The 19,387-nt window shown below is 46.2% G+C and overlaps 1 protein-coding gene and 1 long non-coding RNA gene across 3 annotated transcripts in view; both read right to left on the bottom strand.

Moving 5' to 3' along the window:
• Positions 1-6,062: 6,062 nt before the first annotated feature.
• LOC144115252 (heterogeneous nuclear ribonucleoprotein F-like) overlaps positions 6,063-19,387 on the bottom strand; it is a 40,613-nt gene continuing 27,288 nt past the window's right edge. For both annotated transcript variants that reach the window (XM_077649550.1, XM_077649551.1), the window contains exons 8-11: positions 18,859-18,953; positions 18,445-18,580; positions 13,759-13,950; positions 6,063-7,137 (exon numbers count right to left, since the gene is read on the bottom strand). In XM_077649550.1, coding sequence (XP_077505676.1) covers positions 7,073-7,137; positions 13,759-13,950; positions 18,445-18,580; positions 18,859-18,953 — 488 coding nt within the window. In that variant the 3' untranslated portion in view covers positions 6,063-7,072. The remainder of the gene's footprint in view (positions 7,138-13,758; positions 13,951-18,444; positions 18,581-18,858; positions 18,954-19,387) is intronic.
• On the bottom strand, positions 16,988-17,355 carry LOC144115254 (uncharacterized). Its single transcript, XR_013311322.1, has 2 exons — positions 17,217-17,355; positions 16,988-17,143 (listed from the first exon to the last, which is right to left on the bottom strand). It is a non-coding gene; the product is annotated as an uncharacterized LOC144115254 (long non-coding RNA).

The raw sequence follows: 19,387 nt of genomic DNA, 5'->3' as shown, positions 1-19,387 counted from the left end.
AGGCAAGCCGAACTTCGGACCAAGCTTGAGGACTTCCAGGTGCTGGGCAGGACTTGTACTATTCAATGCCAAATAACGAGATGATAAAGTGTCCAGGAACGCATTACGGAGCACAACGACGAGGCCGCATTCGTGTCCCGATGTGGTGTATCTGTTGGGTCTTTTTTGGAGATACGTTTTATCTCAAATCAACAGTTTTAGGGTGGAAGGGAAATTTTTCGTACAGCGAAATGGTGTTTGTATCGGGTCTCACGTAGCCCCCATCCTTAGCAACATTTTTCTGGCTAATGTCGACAGAGCCATAGAAAAGAAATCAGGAGGGATAATTTGGAAGGCATGTAGGTATGTTGACGACTACTTAGTGTTCTCTTCTGAACCCAACCAGCAACACACCATCGTCAATGTGCTAAAACCTTTTAAGGAGTGCGGCCCTGGTCTCAATTTCACAGTAGAAGTACCAAGAGATTGAAGGCTCCAGTTCCTAGATCTGTCTTTGCATTTTCGCCCCAAGCATGTTTGTTGAGCATACCACCCTAGGGCCAAAAAAGCGTTGCTTGATTATTCATCCGGTCATTCCAAAGTCAAAGAATGGGATAGTCACTTCCTGTCTGAAAGCGGCCATCACCAAGTCTTGCTCACATGCTATCAAGGAAAGCATCGAGTCCCTGGTGAAGAGGCTGAAAGAAAGCGGGTACCCTCAGCATATAATAGTGGAAGCTTGTGGAAGAATGGTAAGGTGGATCAAGGATGGGTCGCGACCTAAACTCCGGGAAACAGAGCGTCGAAATTTTGCAGTCATACCATATGTGCACAGATTGGCGCATGGACTGAAAAATGTTGCTGGGCGTTATCAAATTCCGATTGTGTTTTCCGCCCCTCGGCAGTTGGGAGCAATCTGTTCACAGGTGCACAACCGGATGGAAGAAGGAGGCGAAAGAACGGTACGAAAAACAAGAAATGAATACAGCATCAAACACAAAGCCCCGTTCGTTACCTGTGCTAGGGGGGTTGTGTACAGATTGCCGTTGTCGTGTGGCGCACTATACATCGGCAAAACTGGACGATGTGTCAACGAGAGATTAGGAGAACACCGAAGATTGCTCGGGGGAGATTCTTTTGATAACCTCTTAAAACATTGCCGCACGTGGAGTACAAATGACAAGGAAAAATCCAGTGTAAACCGCTTTTTGAGAAAACGACCATCCTATTCAGGCACAGTGAGCAACTCACGCGTGAGCTCATGGAAGCCTTTCATATGCGCATCAGTGGCGATAAGTGCATTAGTCAGACTTCCGTCCGCTTCTCTGATAGGGAGTATGTTTTTAACCAAATCATTGGGATTCACGGGGTAACTTGTGGTGTTCATGACGTTTGTTTGTTTTTGTTCTTGTTGGTTTCACTATTTATTCGAGCATTGTCTGGAATAAACTTTCAGTTGTGAGTAGCGCTCGTCTTTGTCTCGCTTGTCCTCGTTGTTCCGCGCAAACTTCTTCAGTATGCAAAATATACTCCTTTGACAACCACGGGCGCGTGCGGAACACCAAAAGCCACAGTGATAAATCAATCACTTGAATCCAGATACATTAGTTCACAGTCATGACCTGTTACAGAGGGGATGCTCACGCATGAGTCAATGTTTTTATGAAACGCTTCACTGATTTCCCTTGTTAGTTTATCTTTGTGTTTGTACAGGAATCGTTTTATTAAAAATGGGTGTACATGATTTTTCAGAAGAATCAGGTTGGTTATTCCGGGGACAGTTCCTGTAATGTAAAGCCAGATTTGAGGACGGGGCCCCTTTCAAAGAAGTGTTGTGGTCTCGTAGGCGGGTATTCAAGCACCTTCCTGTTTGACCTATATAGGTCTTCCTGCACGTGAATGGCACTTCATACACAACCCCTTCAGCACAAGGGACAAACCTCAGGCACCCTCTTTTAGTTTTTCTTCGTTTCTTTTCCTCTTCCCTGGCCTTTCTATCTACAATGGCACATAATTTGCCGAGCTTTTTTGGTGCAGAAAATAAAACATCATATCTGCAGCCCACTTGCTTCAAACGGTGTGACATTTGGTGAATGTACGGTAGAACAGCAATTTTATTTTTATCTTTTTGTGAAGGTTCCCGAAATACCCCCCTTTTGACCTTTTTAACTATCTTACTGCAAGCAAGTACTAAAACATCGTCTGGAAAGCCGGCAATTGTTAGCCTCTGAACCTGATGATTAAAGCTTGTGCTGATACCATGCACGCATGACTTGGCAATGGCAGCGCAGCACCAAGGCAAGAAACTGCTATGCCACATTTCACTACCTTCGAATGCGCCGAACGAAAACTGAGCAAAGGCTTTTCTGATTTCTGTAGGAAGGACCAGCACACGTGATCTGGCTTGGTTGCCAATCTAATATCTAAAAATTGTAGCTCATTCCCTTGAGGTTTTTCAAAGGTGAAAGTTAGGCTATGTCAGCTTTCGTCAAAAATCTTTTAACACCTTATCGACCTGCCTATTGAAGTCATCGTATTCCAGAAAAACAAGATAATCATCCACATATCTGAAGATGCGTTTTGTATTGACACCCAAGTTACTCTTATAGCTTTGTCTACACAACTTCTTCCTTCTTTGTCCCTCGTCTCAGCGCTGTTATTCCCAGCAGTATGTACCAACTCACTCAACTCTCCGTTTTATTGAAGGCATCATAAGTTGCGTGGCAGTTGGAACGTTTGAGCCCCCTTGCATTGCAGACTGTGCAGCTGTGAGGCTCGCCACACAGACTGTCGCGTTGCCGCAGACAGCACCCATGTAGAACATTTCATTGATTTGTGGCACTGCAGAGTCGTAATTCCGTTCTCTCAACAGTACAGTACTCTACAGCTCGCAGCTCACCTCACAGCATTTTAAACGGTGAATTTAACTACAAAGGATCAAGGATTGCAACCTAAAAGGTAACACACCCACGGAAGATGCTAAATCGTTTACCCGCTCTTTTTTTTAATAAAAAGGTAAGAAATTACTCCCAATGTGATTTGAACTGCTGTCTTTCGTATGAAAAATGTGGTGCTAATCTATTGTGGCATACACAACCTTTTTTTCTCATTTTTACTTCACAAAACAAAATACACACTGGACAAATCGGCCACGGGAGTCAGTTTACAGGCAACTGGCAAAAAATTGGTGCGGACATTTAAGCTCCGCCTTAAGAGCATGACGCGATGTGTAGTTGGTTAGGCTCCCGTTTTGAGCAGTTTGGCACCTTTGTTTGAACACATTCATTTTTTGTTTAACATAATTGATCAATTACACACTAAGCTTTCTCGAAGAGCATCAAGCACTGGAATTTGATTCTGAGCATTATTACACCTTTGAACCTTCATTTTTCCAGTTCTTTAATTAATCAGTTAATTATGATTTCATTAACTCTCCAGCACCTATCACACACCAATCAATCATCCCTAGAACCACAAATTACCATGATAAGATTTTTTACGCAGCACCCTATTATTTCTGACACGTGGTGCAGACTACTACTACGCAGACGGCTTTTCGACCAAACGAGCTGTGTACGCCATCGCCTAAAATGGTTCAAGTTTGTCACTTTCCGCGGTACACTAATACACCCAGGTACACAAGGTTCAGTTTTCAAAACACCTATGATTTGGCGAATAGAATCATCAAAATACTCGTGAATATCTCCAACATGAACATCAGCATTGAAAACATCCATTCGGGGTTCCCACGTTATGTAAACCAAACAGTATTAGCATAAAATATAGAACATCACTTTCAAATGCCAAAAACCGAATACCATGGAAATCTAAGGGAAAATCATTCTGCAAAGTTCGCTGCAAAACGTCTAAAAAAAACCCCATCCCAACAGTCCATACATAAATGTTCAACAGTCTCTGGCTTTCTGCATACAACACAATTAACATCCCACGGTACAAAAATTTTTTTACCCCATTCATGCATTTACGGGTAGAACCTCAACATGTAGGTTAAAGAAGAATGTTTTCACAGGAGGCTGTACAGGCATTCGTTTTACGCGTTTCAATACATTTTTTCCGGTCCAAAAGAGAATAATGACTGGTACGCGGGAACGGGCGAGGCTACTTCAACAAAACCTCTGTAAAGCGTTGTCTCATGAAAGTGGTTAATTATTTCACTGAGAATCAGGCACATAAAAAATGGGTTGCTTGGACAACTTCACGAAAATATCCATACAACAGCTCGGCTGCGGGCTCCCTGGTTGGTGGCTGACTCGCATGGCGTAGCCCTCGCTTCAGGCTTCAAAAAAAGGTGATGTAAGGGCCTAGCTCTGCTAAATTACTTTCCATCAACATTGCAATCCTTAAAGTTATGTGTACATATGTCTAGATGGCCGGCGCCGCAACGCTATAGCAGCAAGGACCTTGCGCAACCTTCAGCTCACAAGTTGTTTGCAGCACCGTGAAAGGTTGAGCTCTCTCGTCCAACCAGGGCCAAGGAAAATCACAAATAGTCCCTCAAATATCTGACCAGTGTAGTGGCTACTTTTCGAACAATTATTGCAATAACTGAACAGTTAGTTCAGCACGGTGTAGTGAAAGTACAGCGAGCGTTTCATTCACTGATTAAATTAGCAGAGAAAGCATGCACGAACACAGCATTGCAGAGGGTTGCTGTAGGGTGCCTCGATGGGCGGGCATCCAGCCACCCTAGCTTGCTGGGAAGTGGTGCACCACCATTCGCTAACATGGCGTCCACCGAGTTGGCCGAATCTCCTGCGCGCAGCTGCTCAGCACTGGTGCTATTTTCTTTTCAGGGATCGGCAGCGGAAGAACGTTTTGCAGCGCACGGAATTCTGATGGGCTCAGATCGCCGCAGCGGTGCAAACAACTTGCGAAAACAAAACGAACGCACCGCTGCGCTTGTCCCGTGTTGTGGTTTGGTCCCAAAGCAACTCGGGCTATGAGGGACGCCGTAGTGAAGGGCTCCGGATAATTTCAACCACGTGGGGTTCTTTAACGTGCACTAACATCGCACAGTACACGGGCCTCTAGAATTTCGCCTCTATCGAAATTCGACCACTGCAGCCGGGATCGAACCTATGTCTTCGGGTCGGCAGCCGAGCGTCATAACCACCGAGCCACCGCGGCAGCTCGTCCAGTGTTGTTTAGTTTGCACAGATCATGGCTTTAAAAAAAAAATCCTTTTGGAAGGCATCTAGGTTGTTGTGTAGTTCGAATTTCACATGACGGTCATTACAGACGCATGCAAGCAGTTTTCTTCTTACACTAGAACACCTCAACCTCTAACGGGAACAAGACAGAAGACAGGAAAAGGCAGGGCGGTTAACCATGCAGGAAATGCCCAGTTGACTACTCTAAGCATGAGGAGGGGAAAAGGGAACAGAAGAGAGAAGAAAGTTCAGTCCGCTGTGTGAATGGAGTGTGTCCGAGATACATAAAACCAAAGGACGCTCACAGTCTGGCGCACAAGCCAGTGGCTCTTAAATATTTAAGGAGTTTCTTGATGGCATTCCTGCCACGGTCCCAGAATTTTGGCCTCCGTTAGGGGACGAGAGTGCAAGTGGGGGAGTGCTGCCTTCTTTCTGCACTACACAGCACAAGCTCTCGATGGCCAAATCTGTAGCACGATTCCTCTAATTGGTGCAAAAAAAAGAGCATGCTCCGTAGCATCAAAATGGAGCAAAACCATGTCCCAAACAGGACTGGAACACCTGGTTCTGGTGCAGACGGTAAGCGGCAAAAAATAAATGTGCTCGGTTGACAGCATAGACTAACAGCAACCTGTGCATGTGTGCTGTATACATCATTCTCACACTGGACTAAACTGCAGCATCATGGTATGAATTGCAACTTTCCATGATCAAAGCAGTCTCAAAAATAAGTATTATTTTGGTCTTACCCTGACATAACCTTTAAGTACCACATATTACTCTATATTACCACCAATAATGCAACTCTTGCCAAGGATTTCCTCAGGAGTTTGACTACAGTGTACAAGGAACCTATTTTTGCTTTAGATAACCTGAAACCATTACCCCCTCAGAAAATGACAAACACTGCAGCACTTTTTTTAGATTTATTTACGCATGCACGGAGGTTAATCAGTTTGACACAACTGGCAGTTTACAGTAGAACCCCGATTATGCGTCCCCCATTCATGTGACAATCCACATTTTATGATGAATTGGCGCGGGCCCAGCGAATCTCCCATAGTATTAATGCATTAAAAGCCTCGATTATATGACAGAAAAATATGCCCGCCCCGCTTCGTATGACAGCTGGCAGGAACCACCCGGAATGAGAGATGCTGGCGGAGCACTTTACTGGCAGACGTGACATGAACCAAGCTGGCTCCAGATTGGAATCAAGACAAAGATGCGCGCACAATGATGCCATCGAGCGCACGATAGCATGTAATGACTGTTCTGCCGACGGCTCGGAGTCAGGACTCCGCACGTGTGACCCGTGGCTCACCTGGCTCGTTTTTCGCATGCTTCGGTGACGAAATCGTTAGGGAAAAAATTGTATGTTCATACCAGCATGAAATTATTGTACAGGCAACAACATTAGACACTTCTACGATCATCGGCGGCTAGTTCGAAAGCACTTCCTGCTGCGGCTTCGGTGTGGAGCACGTCAGGCCTAGTGACACTGAGCGAGCAGTGGGCTGTCACCCAGCAAGTCGCACATCGCTGCAGAAAGCATGCTGCCTGTGCATTCACTTTGCGGGCGAATATTATATAGAGCACAGGAGCGCACGCATACCTCATCTAAAGCCTCCTCTTCGACATCGAAAAAAGCCTGGCTTCGCACGGTCTCTAATTCTTGCAGAACGAAAACGGATGCTTTTATAAGGCATGAAGTAAAGAACTTATATTAATTTTTGAAAGCCACAGTAGCGGACGTGTTTATTAGAGTCACTTGTACAAGATTTTCGATTATACGACGCCCGAATTATACGACAGTATCGTGCGGTCCCCTGAAAGTAGTATAATCGAGGTTCTACTGTATCTGATACACTTTTATACAGTACAAAATGAAAATGATCGATGTCATCAGTCAGTGAAACAGTTCAGAATGAAGTGTAGTTGTTTCCACCCATCATATTTCCTCCCATGGAACCACCATAACTTCCTCCTGGAAAAGAATAGAATTGCGCATCAACTAAAGCAACTGCTATGAAACATGCATGCTTTGGCAACACTCGCAATGCACACAAATACACTAGGAAATGAATTTTCTTGAAAAATTGAACTGCTTAATCCAAGGACATTTCTTGAACTTTACTCTACCACTTGTGAGCAAAAAGAATTCATACACTAACAATGACAAATGGCCACACTTTGCCATTTCTACCGAGACATCGCAGAACTGCCTCAACCCACAACACTGCACTTCAAACCTGCAGGGTGAACACAAGTAATGTATCAGCTGTGACTGCAACAGGAGTAGCAGTTTTCTTATTTAGCAAGTAAAAATACAGTAAAACCTTGATCATTCAAAAACCTGGATAATTTGAAGAATTTCTGACTGGACATTTTGAAGCGACGAACTGCACCAGCCCAGTTAATTTGTAGATCAGGGGTGTTATGTGGGAATGCCCACTTCCAACTTCACCGCAAAATGGTGAAGCGACAGCCACCCGGAGCCGCAAGGCAGTGCTGCAGAGCAATGTCGATGCTTAATATGTTAAGTGCCCCAGCCCCAGTAGTCCCAGCACGAAAACCGGTGTATGCTACAGCTTGCGGACTGCCGAAATGCGCACTTGCATTTGCCCCGCTGGCGCAGGCCTGAATACGTACTTCAAGTACCGTTGCATATAAGTCGACCTGTACTCAGAGAAATGACCATCCAAAGTTGGGGGTCGACCTATATGCAGAGCCAACATATTTGTGGAGTCTAAGGTGGTTTGGGCGAGCGGCGGGTAGTATGCGCCCTGTGCTTCTGACTGCTGTCCTTGTGATCGCATTGTTACGAGTCTGTGCCTTTTAGCTGCGTGCTCGCCACAATGGCCGATCAACATCTCTCATTGTACCGTGACTCAAGTAGTGCAACTGCCCACATCCTGCACTTTGTTTTACCTCTTACGTTTTTAACCCTGACCCTCATAAAGACCTCGAGAAGTCAAAGGTGACATGTGGCAGCGCAATACGTGCCTGGCCCATCTATTTGCTAGAACTCGAAACGCACCAAAATACAGTCGATCCCGGATATATCAAACTCGAGGGGGATCGCGAAATAGTTCGATATATTGATAATTCGAAATATAAAATATGCACGTCAAACGCTTCTCTAACAACTCCACACACCTCAAGGCAGTTTCCCGATGTCGTGACTAACGGGAACTTACCCATCTGTGCCTCAAAGGCGTGCAAAGAAACAAAAACACAGCACGATGACCAGAACACTTTATTTCGGAAGAAAAAAACCTGACCTTTGCTTGCTTTTTCTTCTGCACCATCAAGTTCACTAAGCTGTCCTCAAGCTTGTTGACAGTGTCAAAATGAGAAAGGCCAGCTCCCTTCCATTGTGCCACAACTGCTGCGAATGACGCTGAAAGCTGATGCAAGTTCAGCTGCAGTGCATGGTGGTTGGTCCTCTTCGTCAGAACCTTCGCCGCTGCTCGAGCCTGCATCCTCGTCACCCATGACGTCAGCCACAATCTCCGCATCAGTGCGATCCGCTACAGCTTGCACGCCGTCGTCAGCGCTGACGAAATCGTGTGCTGTAACGCCACCTGGGATGGCGCCCGGGAATGCCGAGCTCACGAAATTCGCTGTCCAGGCATCCAGCGTCATCGTCTTCACTGTCAAGACATCCATCGTCTGCAGCTACCACAAAGCCTGCTTTGCGGAAGCAGTTCACAATTGTGCTTTTCTTCACGTCGTTCCAAGCATTAGCCAGCATATATAGCAAGCATTAGCAAGGTGGCTCCGAGGAGGTCCACCTTGAGTTTGATTCCTAATTGAAGGTTGATTAGGAGCCTCTGCACCAGTCGTCGTCTGTACCCAACCTTAAACGCTTTCACAATGCCTTGGTCGAGAGGCTGAAGTTTTGCCGTTGTGTTTGGCGGCAGAAACTTGAGAGTGATCTGCTTTAAAGGGACTATGCAATGAATAAAAAGTCGCTTGTAAATGTTTTCAATGCTTAGAAATGATGCTAAGAAGCATTCACACCATGTATGAGTTTTCGGAACTGAGCCGGAAATTTATTGTGAATTTTTAAAAACCGTGTTTTTTAAAATTCGCGGGCCGATTCGTGTGCTCGTAGTGACCGATTTTGGAACTAAAATCGTGAAAAAAGACCACTGTAGCCATGACGTCGCCAGGACACCACACGCTCTCATTCGCTGGAGCCACGACGTCACGGGCACACTTCTGGTAGCAGTGAAAATCGTCTGCTCATGCCGCCGCGCAACCCTCTCGGGCAAGTGCGAGCCAGGGCATTGCCTTCACACATGTGGTTTCAATTTTCCTCTGCCGCCTCCTTCTGTTGGGAGTTCCGGAGCCACTCGCCGTGGTTCGCCGAGTCGCTAGTGTCGTCGCTGGCGTTCAGCTGGTACGGCGTGAACGCATAGGGCTTGATGCCCATCGCGGCCAGAGCGAGCAGTCGCGCCTCGAGGTCCGGGTCCGTTGCTGCTAACTATAACAGACGACAAGCAAAGAAGCCCGATGCGCGCCGCAATCACGCCGACGCTGCTGCTGGGGTGCTAGGAGCGACAACCGGAAGTTGCAAAAGGAACGTCAGCGGATGACGAATTCATGGGCGGGGCCCAGTCCCAGAGCAGTTTTCTTTATTTTGTCTGGTGCCCCACGTGTACGAGTGGAGGGGGGAGAGGAGGAGCGTAATTTTTAATCGTATATTTCTTTGGTGTTATTGATGTTAGCTTAAAAATTCTTGCGTTGGGGTGACGAGTGATGAAATGCCTATCTCTCGTCTGCTTTACGTAATCTCAATTAATTTCTTGCATAATCCCTTTAATGGGCAGACGACATGATGGGCCGAACAATTGTCAAGAAGAAGACAAACTTTGCGGCCGGACGTCTCCAGTTTGGCATCCCAGGCCTGTAGCCACTCAACGAAAAAATCGCGTGCCATCCAAGCTTTCTTATTGCAGGCGTATCGAACTGGGAGGCCTTTCGCGTTCTTAAAGCAGCATGGCGACCTGCTCTTTCCGATAACAAACGGCCATAGTTTGCATGACCCATCCATATTTGCAGCAAGCAAAATCGATACACGCACTTTGCTGTTCTTTCCACCATGGAATGCAGTGCCCTTCAGATGCAGAGTTTTGTTTGGCAGCATTTGCCAAAACAGTGCCGTCTCATCTGCGTTGAATATTTGCGATGGCGAAAAGCTGTCAGAAATATTTGGCCACTCTTCAGACAACCACTTCTTTATGTGACTTGTGCTAGTTGCCTCGCTTTCGCCTGAAAGGGTCTTTCCGACGATGCTGTAGCGACTCTTGAGCACTGGGCCGTCAACAGGTACCGTATTTACTCGAATCTAACGCGCACCTTTTGTCCGATATATCGGGTCCAAAAATTGGGTGCCTGTTAGAATCGAGTACGACACTAAATCTCCGATATCATATCGCCATCGGCATTTCAAAATGGCTGCCTCGTACGCACTTCGAGCCTAGCTGTCTACGCCTAGCCAGCCTAGCTGCAGTAGCGTCCTCCTCGTGCTTAGTCTACCCGTTTTCTGCGTTTGATCTACCAGCATGGACGTGCCGACAGCGAAGATACGTCGAGTTCATCATGATGCCGCATTTAAAAGGAAAGTCATCATGCGTGCAGAGACGGACGGAAATCGGGCCGCATCACGTGCATTCGGAGTTCCAGAAACATGCGTGCGGGACTGGTGCAAGCAGAAGGAAAAGATTTTCGCCAGCAAGGCTACACGAAAGGGTTTCAGTGGACTGAAGCAGGGCCGGTTCGCCGAAATAGAAGAGCGGCTCGCAGAATACGTGCAAGAGCAGCGAGCGGCCAGTGACGACTGATCTGCTCAAAGTCCGGGCGATGCAGTTAGCCCTACAAACGGGGCTCACGCGGAGAGACTTCAAAGCGAGCAGGTGCTGGCTGTCAAATTTTATGAAGAGAAAAGGGTTTTCTCTTCGAAGGCGGACGGGGATATGCCAGAAGTTGCCCAAGGAGTATGAAGAAAAGCTGCACAGTTTTCAGCGGTACGTTTTGAATTTGCGCCGCAGGAACGGCTACCATCGCAGCCAGATTGGAAATGCCGATCAGACACCGCTCTACTTCGACATGCCTGCCACCACAACTGTTGAAAAGAAGGGGGCGAAGCAAGTGCGCGTGTTGTCTTCCGGCCACGAAAAAACACGCGTCACCGCATTGCTTTGTTGCACCACGGATGGACACAAGCTGCCCCCGTATCTTATATTCAGACGCAAGACGCTCCCGAAAGGAATCGTGTTTCCAAGTGGCATGATTGTGCGCGCAAATGAAAAAGGTTGGATGACGACGGACTTGGTTGCCGAATGGATCGATCACGTCTGGTGCAAGAGACCCGGCGGCAGTTTGGGCCTGCGTGCGATGCTTGTGCTTGACGCGTTCAGGTGCCATCTCGACGAACGCGGCGGCATGACATCGCAGCTCCAGCCACTCGATGTTTGTTTAAACAAGCCGGTTAAAGACAGGATTCGGGCACTCTACACCGAATGGCTTGTGAATGGCAGCCATGAATTCACTCCCAGCAACAGAATTAAGCGTCCCTCGCTGCAAGACTTCACTGGATGGGCGAAAGATGCGTGGTGCACGATACCGTCTGCAATGGTCAGCAAGGCCTTTAAAAAATGTGGCATATCGAATGCCATGGACGGCACCGAGGAAGAAATGCTTTGGTCCGTCGACAGTGATAAGGAGTTGTCTGACAGCGACGACGAGTGAAAACAATCTTGGCAAGATAAGCCGTTTCCTTCTGTGTGTGTGTGTTTTATTATCGCAACTTTAGCGCATCGAGATTAAACCTTTGTTTTTCCAAACGAGACAAAGTTGTATTAGTGTATGAAAGCGTGAGGTGCGTGGTACATTTTTTTTTTTCGAAGGAAAACGGGTGCGCGTTACAATCAAGGAGCTGTTTTTTTTTCGGGGGGGGGGGGGGGTCACGAAAAACGGGTGCGCGTTACAATCGAGGGCGCATTAGATTCGAGTAAATACGGTATGTTCTTGGCACGTGTCACCAAAAACCATGTGTACAATGCCTTCTCGACCTTGTCAAAGGTTGGAACGTGCACACGACACGCTCCAGGGCGACTGGACTGCACTGCCTTCAGCTTAACATCGGCTTTGTTCTTAAGGATCGTACTCGGAGTGTTGCGAGGAATTCCGAACGCCGCGGCGACCGAAGACTTTTTCTCGCCAGCCTCCACCCGTCGAATGATGTCCGCCTTTGTTGAAAAATCCAAATTCTTGAGTTTTTTTGCGGCCATGGCTCTGGAACACGTGCCAAACGCACCACACCACATGAGTCTCAAGCCTTCGCGTTGACCTCGTGAATAAAAGGAACAAAGCGAGTCGAAAGACGCACCGCTCCACGTCTCCGCACTACCACAAGCCCAAGCTGCACTGAACTCGTTCGTCTTGGTGCGCCAGCGGTGTCAGCCAACCAAAACACAGAAAACTGGCGCCTGCGGTCAGCGTGGTTTCTCCCTCCTGCTTCCCTTTCACACCCAATCGCACTCCAAGTGCTCCTCGTCACGTGCCTTTTACCCACGCGCCCCTTTCTCAGAGTGCGGGGCGGTGCACGTGAGGTCGCGGGAACATCGCGAGAGCTTCGTGTGGAGAAGCGCACTTGCGGGAATGGGAGGTGATGGGAGAAGCGCACTTGCTGGGGTGCAGCTCAGCACAGAGTTCGATACATCAATATGTCGGTGCATGAGAGTTCTATATACGTGAACAATAGCGCTATACTTTTACATGGGATTCCCAAGAGAATTTTTCAACTGTTTCGATATAGGCAATAATTCGATATATCCGGGATCGACTGCAGTAGTACACCATCAGCTAAATTTATAATATGAAGGCTCAGTAACCGAAGAAACGACAGCCTTGACAGTGATTTGGAATGCCAAGCATGCCGTTTTATACTGCTCCATGTTTTCGTCAAAACCCTCACCAAGGCTTCAAGAAGAATGAGCAATATGTGGCAGAGTGATATGGTTCTCCAGGCACACTACTTGCGCAGCTTCCACAACACTGCATGCTATGTATGTAACTGTCTCTAAGCTTATCATAAATGAAACAAGCTGCCTTCCTTCCTACTGTCTCATGATTAATTTTACTGGTGCAAGGGCAGCTTGACCAAACAATGCCATCGCACAAGGTGGGTTCAAAGACCCACGTTCCAAACATTTCACCCCAGAGAAGCAGAGCACAAGGGCAGGAAAAAGCTTGTACCCACTGAAAACCAGCATGTACCTGGAAGCACTGGCTATCAAGCCCTAATCTCCTGTATACTCTTCATGCCATTTCAGAATCTTATTACTGTTCAAAATTTGACACCGGCTGGTTGTTTATTGTATCTTACATATAAGTCAGTGGCTAAACACCTGTTGCGGAGAGTAAACTCCTTTAAGCTTTTGTTACGTCGGAGATGACAGAGTTGAACTATTCTCAGGCAGCACTAGGGGCACGCTGTCTTCTACCCTTTGATCACTAGGCTATAAGTGGGCTTAAGTGACACATGATCATGTATGGCGTGCAGCAAATGCCATTGTGGGATGAATAATGAACTTGCCTCCAAAGCGACCACTACCAAAACTGCTGGAGCCAAATCCAGACCCTCCACTTGACATGGTCCCTGCAAAAGCGGGGGTTCCGGAGGCAGATCCAATGGGACCCACTCCGTTGCCAAAGCCACCAGCATTGCCGCCTCCGGCATTCAGGCCACTTGGTGTCGAGTTTAAGAACAGTTCAATGTAACGATGCTCTGAAATGAGACAGAAAATACCAATGACCAAGCTGTCCCAATTAACATCGGTACGGAAGGCCTAAGTACTGAGTGAGACATACTACCAAAAGACCAAGCCAGTGTCAATTCCATAATTACCAAGGCATAATTAAAAGCGGCCTTTGATTGCGTGATGCACTAAAACCTAAAAGCACGGTGCTGATCCCCCGTTAATCATGATCCTCGCTTCGTTTCCTAACAGAAGTAGCAACAGACAGCATTGCAAAAACTTTAAAACCAGCGTCACAACTTGGCAAGACCAATGCCAACTCGCGGATACCAAATAGACAGCACACCATGAAAGTGCATCTTGTGGTCGTGATCATATTATGACCAGTCCACTTACTGCCAATATCTGGATATAACGAAGGGCATGTGAAGGTCATGTTCATTATAAGTAGGCTTGACTGGTTTGGTTTATGGGGGTTTAACGTCCCAAAGCAGTGAAGAGCTCCGGAAATTTCGACCACCTGGGGTTCTTCAACACTGACATCGTACAGTACACGGGCAGCCTCTAGAACTTTGCTTCCATCGGAATTCGCCTGCCGCAGCCGGGATCGCACCCGCGTCTTTCGGGTCAGCAGCCGAGCGCCAAACTACTGAGCCACCGCGGCGGCCAGGTTTGACCCTATAATTTAGCACCCAGCCTGTCTCAATCCGTCTCGTCATAAGAGCTCATTCAGGCTTCTAAAGCACAAGCTCAAACAAGCTCTCTGACCTTTTCACGAAATATACATACAAAAATTATCTGTGTACATATTTTCTGAAGTATCAAGCAATTACAGCCGATTTGTTAGTCACTATCTAAATAGAGATACTGGTCACAATTTGCGTGGGACTTTCATTGTCACAGAAAAACCAAGGACAAATTGTGCTAAACAGACAATTGATCATCAAATCATGAAATTATGTAATATTTACCCAGACATTCTAGAAATCGCAAAAGCATGTAGATGTATGAGAACTTTCAAACGGAGAATACAACTTCTGTTCACTTCAAATAGTAGGCCAAACACGTACGATTAATGATTTATAATTGCGAAGTTATGGTGTTCTGATTTCTATATTTGTGTACAAAGTGTCAGCAATAATGTTTCTTTTTTTTTTCCTAATTTGTCACATGCTTCATGCGCATTTTTGTACGGTGATGATTGTTATGTCCAATTGTATTTGTACTGTCTACAAGAATTTTGCAACCGCTGCTGTTGCGCCCAGTGGGGCCAGGGCCTCGTCAGGAGACTAATTACCTCCTTTTGTCCTGCCCCACGGGTAGTACCATGTATGGCCCATCCAATAAGTAAATAAAAATAAATAATCAATGATGTTACGAGTTGTTCCGTGTGCCCACTGAGACTGCATCGTCTTTCTCTTACTGCTAGCCACTTCATCATGTCTATCATGCCTAGCACCTTCAGGGTGACAGGGACGACGCATCTGCCCCGAATCTTGGTTTTGCTGCCATCGTCATGCTTCTGCGAGTGCTCGAGTCTACTGCTGACATGATGATGCACTCCATCAATGCACATTACTTCCTACTTCATCTTTTAATCCTTTCCACCAAGCAAAATTAAACACATTAAGGCTGACGCACATGGGACGAACTTGCACAGCGAACCTCGCATGGTGGCATGCCAGCATACCATCACCGGGCCACCCCATACGTGATAAGGGGATGTTGCCAACATGGTAACGCGGTCTCAGGCGGGGCCCTCACTTGGGATTGAATTTGTCATTTTATTGCATTTTTCGGTATGGCCATTGCATGTAAATGGCTCACAGGGCTTTTGATTCGTCTGATGTTGCCTATAACGAAATAGATGGCCAATAAATTCTCCCCACTTTTTATTTCGTCTGACGATTCAGGAGCTCCTAGACTAAACAATTGATGTTGGGGTCTATCGACTAAAATGGTTCACTTTATAAAAACCCGAGAGCACTGCAATGACTTGGAGTTATCTCCATATTTGCCTCCTTTGAACTAAATGTGCAGATGTGACATACAGCACAACGTCCCTTAAAAATGCTTGCATTCAGCAAACATAAAAGTGCATACAAAGTACTCTACTGCACACTGTCATTTATCCTGCGCACTAGAACTGACTGGAATCCTTTAATATACCGCAGAATTTGCCGTTGGCAATCAAGAAGATCACCATTTGTTTTTTGCCCGCATCACAGATTTACTCCATTTTGCACTTCTCCAAGCTGCTTTTCTAGTTCATAGCTCACAGATTTAATTTACTCCCTATCGTTCTGAACTAACAGCAGGTTTTCATAAATATTTAGAATTTCTAATTTTACCAGATTGCTGTTGTAGACTTAATTCAGTGTTCCATTGTTACATCACTGTTTTAACACTTTCCTGCCCGCGGGAAAAGTGGTGCTGTTTGGGTGGTGTCATTAATATATTTTTCTATTTAACAAAACTTGCTTCATACAGGAGTGCATAGTATCAAATTATAGAGGATGAAATTGTCTTCGCAATGGTATAAGTTTCAATCAACCGGCTTATTAAATATGTGATAAAAAAAAAATTATTATGAAAAAATTTGCATTCACAAAGAGAAAACGCACAAAAACATCAAAGTTTCTTCACACAAACAAAACATAAAAAAATTTCAGGATATAAGTTTTTTACAACAGGGACTGATGTAACACTGCAGCAAATTTCAGCTTTCCATGTACAGTATTCGCTGAGGTAGGCAAGGACACAGTAGCCCACCGACTATCGTGCCACCGCGCGATACAGTTCCTCGTTGCCGTGAAAGAGAGGTTTGCCACGCATGTCTCGCAAAGAACATTTTTCTTTTGTTCGACCTTTATTTCTTTGTAGCACAATTTGCAGTTTCGGTGTTTTTCCATTTTTGGGGCTTGTGCTGCAGCACTTGAGGTTTGTCATCTCTTCTGGAGTGACCTCTCGCCAAGATCCATCTTTTTCGCTGTAGGACGATTTCTACAAGATATGCATCCACGCATACTTGTTCGTGTTCCTGCATATCTCACTGATGATTTTGTGGGGAAAAATAGGAGGAAGAAATCGACGGCTCTGAAGAAGCGCCGTGCAGCACTCCGGCGCGCAACGCCGAGGTCGACGCCTGGCTGTCTTCTAGCCGAAAACACGACTCTCTGCGCTGCCGGCGAAGAGCAATCCCGCCTGAAACACGGTGACACCCTGCAGATAAGAGTTGTGACCTTCAAAACAACCTGATCTCTTCCGACCAGCGCGCAGCAAAAGCGGAACTTACCAGGCATGGCTGTTGACGTTCCGGGTCGGTTTGACGGAATTTCACTGTCCGTGCTAAAGTCTTATGAACCAAAGTCGCCTTCTTAGTCATCACTGCTGCTGTTCCCGTGGCAAAAACGAGCTCACAGATGTATCACTTCCCGTGGAAACGCGCAGTTTCCGTGCAGCTGCGGCGCGCGGCGTCGCCGCCATGATGTAAACAAGGAGCGCCAGTCACGTGACTCCGAAGGGGCTTTAAAAATAGTCGCGTGACGGAAAAAACAAAATGCAAAGCAAAACTGAACGGAAGGTTCTCTTTTTACCCACTGGATGGCGCTAGCTGTCCAAGAACACTTCCAAAGCGGGAAAATACGAATTTGAAACCATCGATAGCGGGCTGTCGATGGGAATAGGCGCGGGCAGGAAAGTGTTAACCATTGCGACACCCTATCCTTTCCATTGTTTTGGTGACTAACCTGATGCTTTTTTTTTTCAGAGTCATTTTACACATACATGTGCGCTAGCACAGAGAGAGGAAGTCTAGGGTAACTTGAGCAAAGGTATGAATGACAACGCAATGCAGCACCATACAAAGACACCACATTAAACATGTTGCTGTCCCCGCTAAGGAGCAAAGTTTTTAATTTGCGATTAGGTCAATGCTTTAGTTCGCCAAATTTTGAAAATCCAAATGAGAGTTGCAGACCATCCAAAATCACGATTAATTCAACAACCTTGCTGTTCATTAGAGACCCAACCACTGGTTCCATTCACGAGTTTTTAGGAGTTCTCATTTTCTGTCTGACCATTGCTGCAGTGAACAGCCAAGCCTGCTACATGACCGTGAGTGAGCAAAAATAGTGGCTGGCACTGAAAGCATGTCACTGCCCTATCATATTTTCAATGACAGCAGAGTGGGCAGGATCAGAATTCATTTGGTATGTGCTTGAGAGCAACGATGACCACAGCACAGAAGTCTGTGGCCAGGCGAGCGTTTTTAGCATATTGCACACAGATCATGCAACCTTTTGTGAGATTAAAATCTGCCAAAGGTGAACTACACAACGGCATTGTAACCATGCCATGTTTTTAACAATGGAGTTAAGCAGTTGGATGCCACTGGAACTGAGTCACACCAGCAGGCATTTTCAGAATGATTAATAAGAAAAATAACCACCTGAAGCAAGATGGATGCAAGGTCAGCTAAAATTAAACAAATGCCAACATGAGCCAAACAAAAGAATGCTTACGCATGTGGGCCTTATCTTTGCTCATGGCTTTGACAGCTTCCTCATGTGTGCCAAACTCAACATCACATTCGCCTGATGGGCGACCGCTGTCTTCATATATCAAATGTACATTTACGGGGTTCATGGGCTGGAAAAACTGAAAAAAGAAAAACAGGAAACAAGTTACCCTGTTTCACATTGAAAGCACTATCTATTTATACTGCGTCAACAGTCTGCTGTGCTGAAGAATGGTAAATAAGAAAACTTCAGTCAACCAAGAAGCTTTAACTGAAATTTAAAAAAGCACTGGACTTCTGTTGCACCTGTAGCGAATCACTCATGCCTACAAACAACATGAGGAGTGTCTGAAGGTGCAATAATTTGAGCTTGACCAAATACAGGAAAACAGCATACACCATTCACTATAACACTCACCTCAAAAATGTCCCGCTCAGTAGCTCGGAATGGCAGACCTCGCATGTGCACAAAGTGACCAGTAGCGGAAAAACGAGCACCGCCACCAGAACCTCCTGGAAAACACAAATTTCATTCTGGAAAACGCAGCACTCAACCTTGATATGCGCTCACAGCCTTCACAGAAAACACCTGTACATCAGCAACCCCTGTGATGAATGAACGCACGCACGCACACGCGCGCGCACACACACACACACACACACACACACACACACACACACACACACACACACACACACACACACACACACACACACACACACACACACACACACACACACCAATTCAGCCTGAGCTTTACATGAGTCTCCACCTCAAAAGGAAGTCCTTATTGCAACAAGGATTGCAAAGCTAATTCTGAAACCCTTTATAACGCGGCCTCCTTATTGGGGGGCATCCTTTGTTCTTTCATGTTTACCCTCACCCCATTGTATGCTCTGTTATAAACCAACAAGTGTGGCCCCAAGGTCTTAGCAGCATGAAATTT

The sequence above is a fragment of the Amblyomma americanum genome, chromosome 1, assembly GCF_052857255.1.
Source record: "Amblyomma americanum isolate KBUSLIRL-KWMA chromosome 1, ASM5285725v1, whole genome shotgun sequence".
In the NCBI taxonomy this organism is placed as follows: Eukaryota; Metazoa; Arthropoda; class Arachnida; order Ixodida; family Ixodidae; genus Amblyomma; species Amblyomma americanum.
Note: the sequence above shows the minus strand (reverse complement) of the source record. Positions and strands in the feature narration are given on the sequence as shown.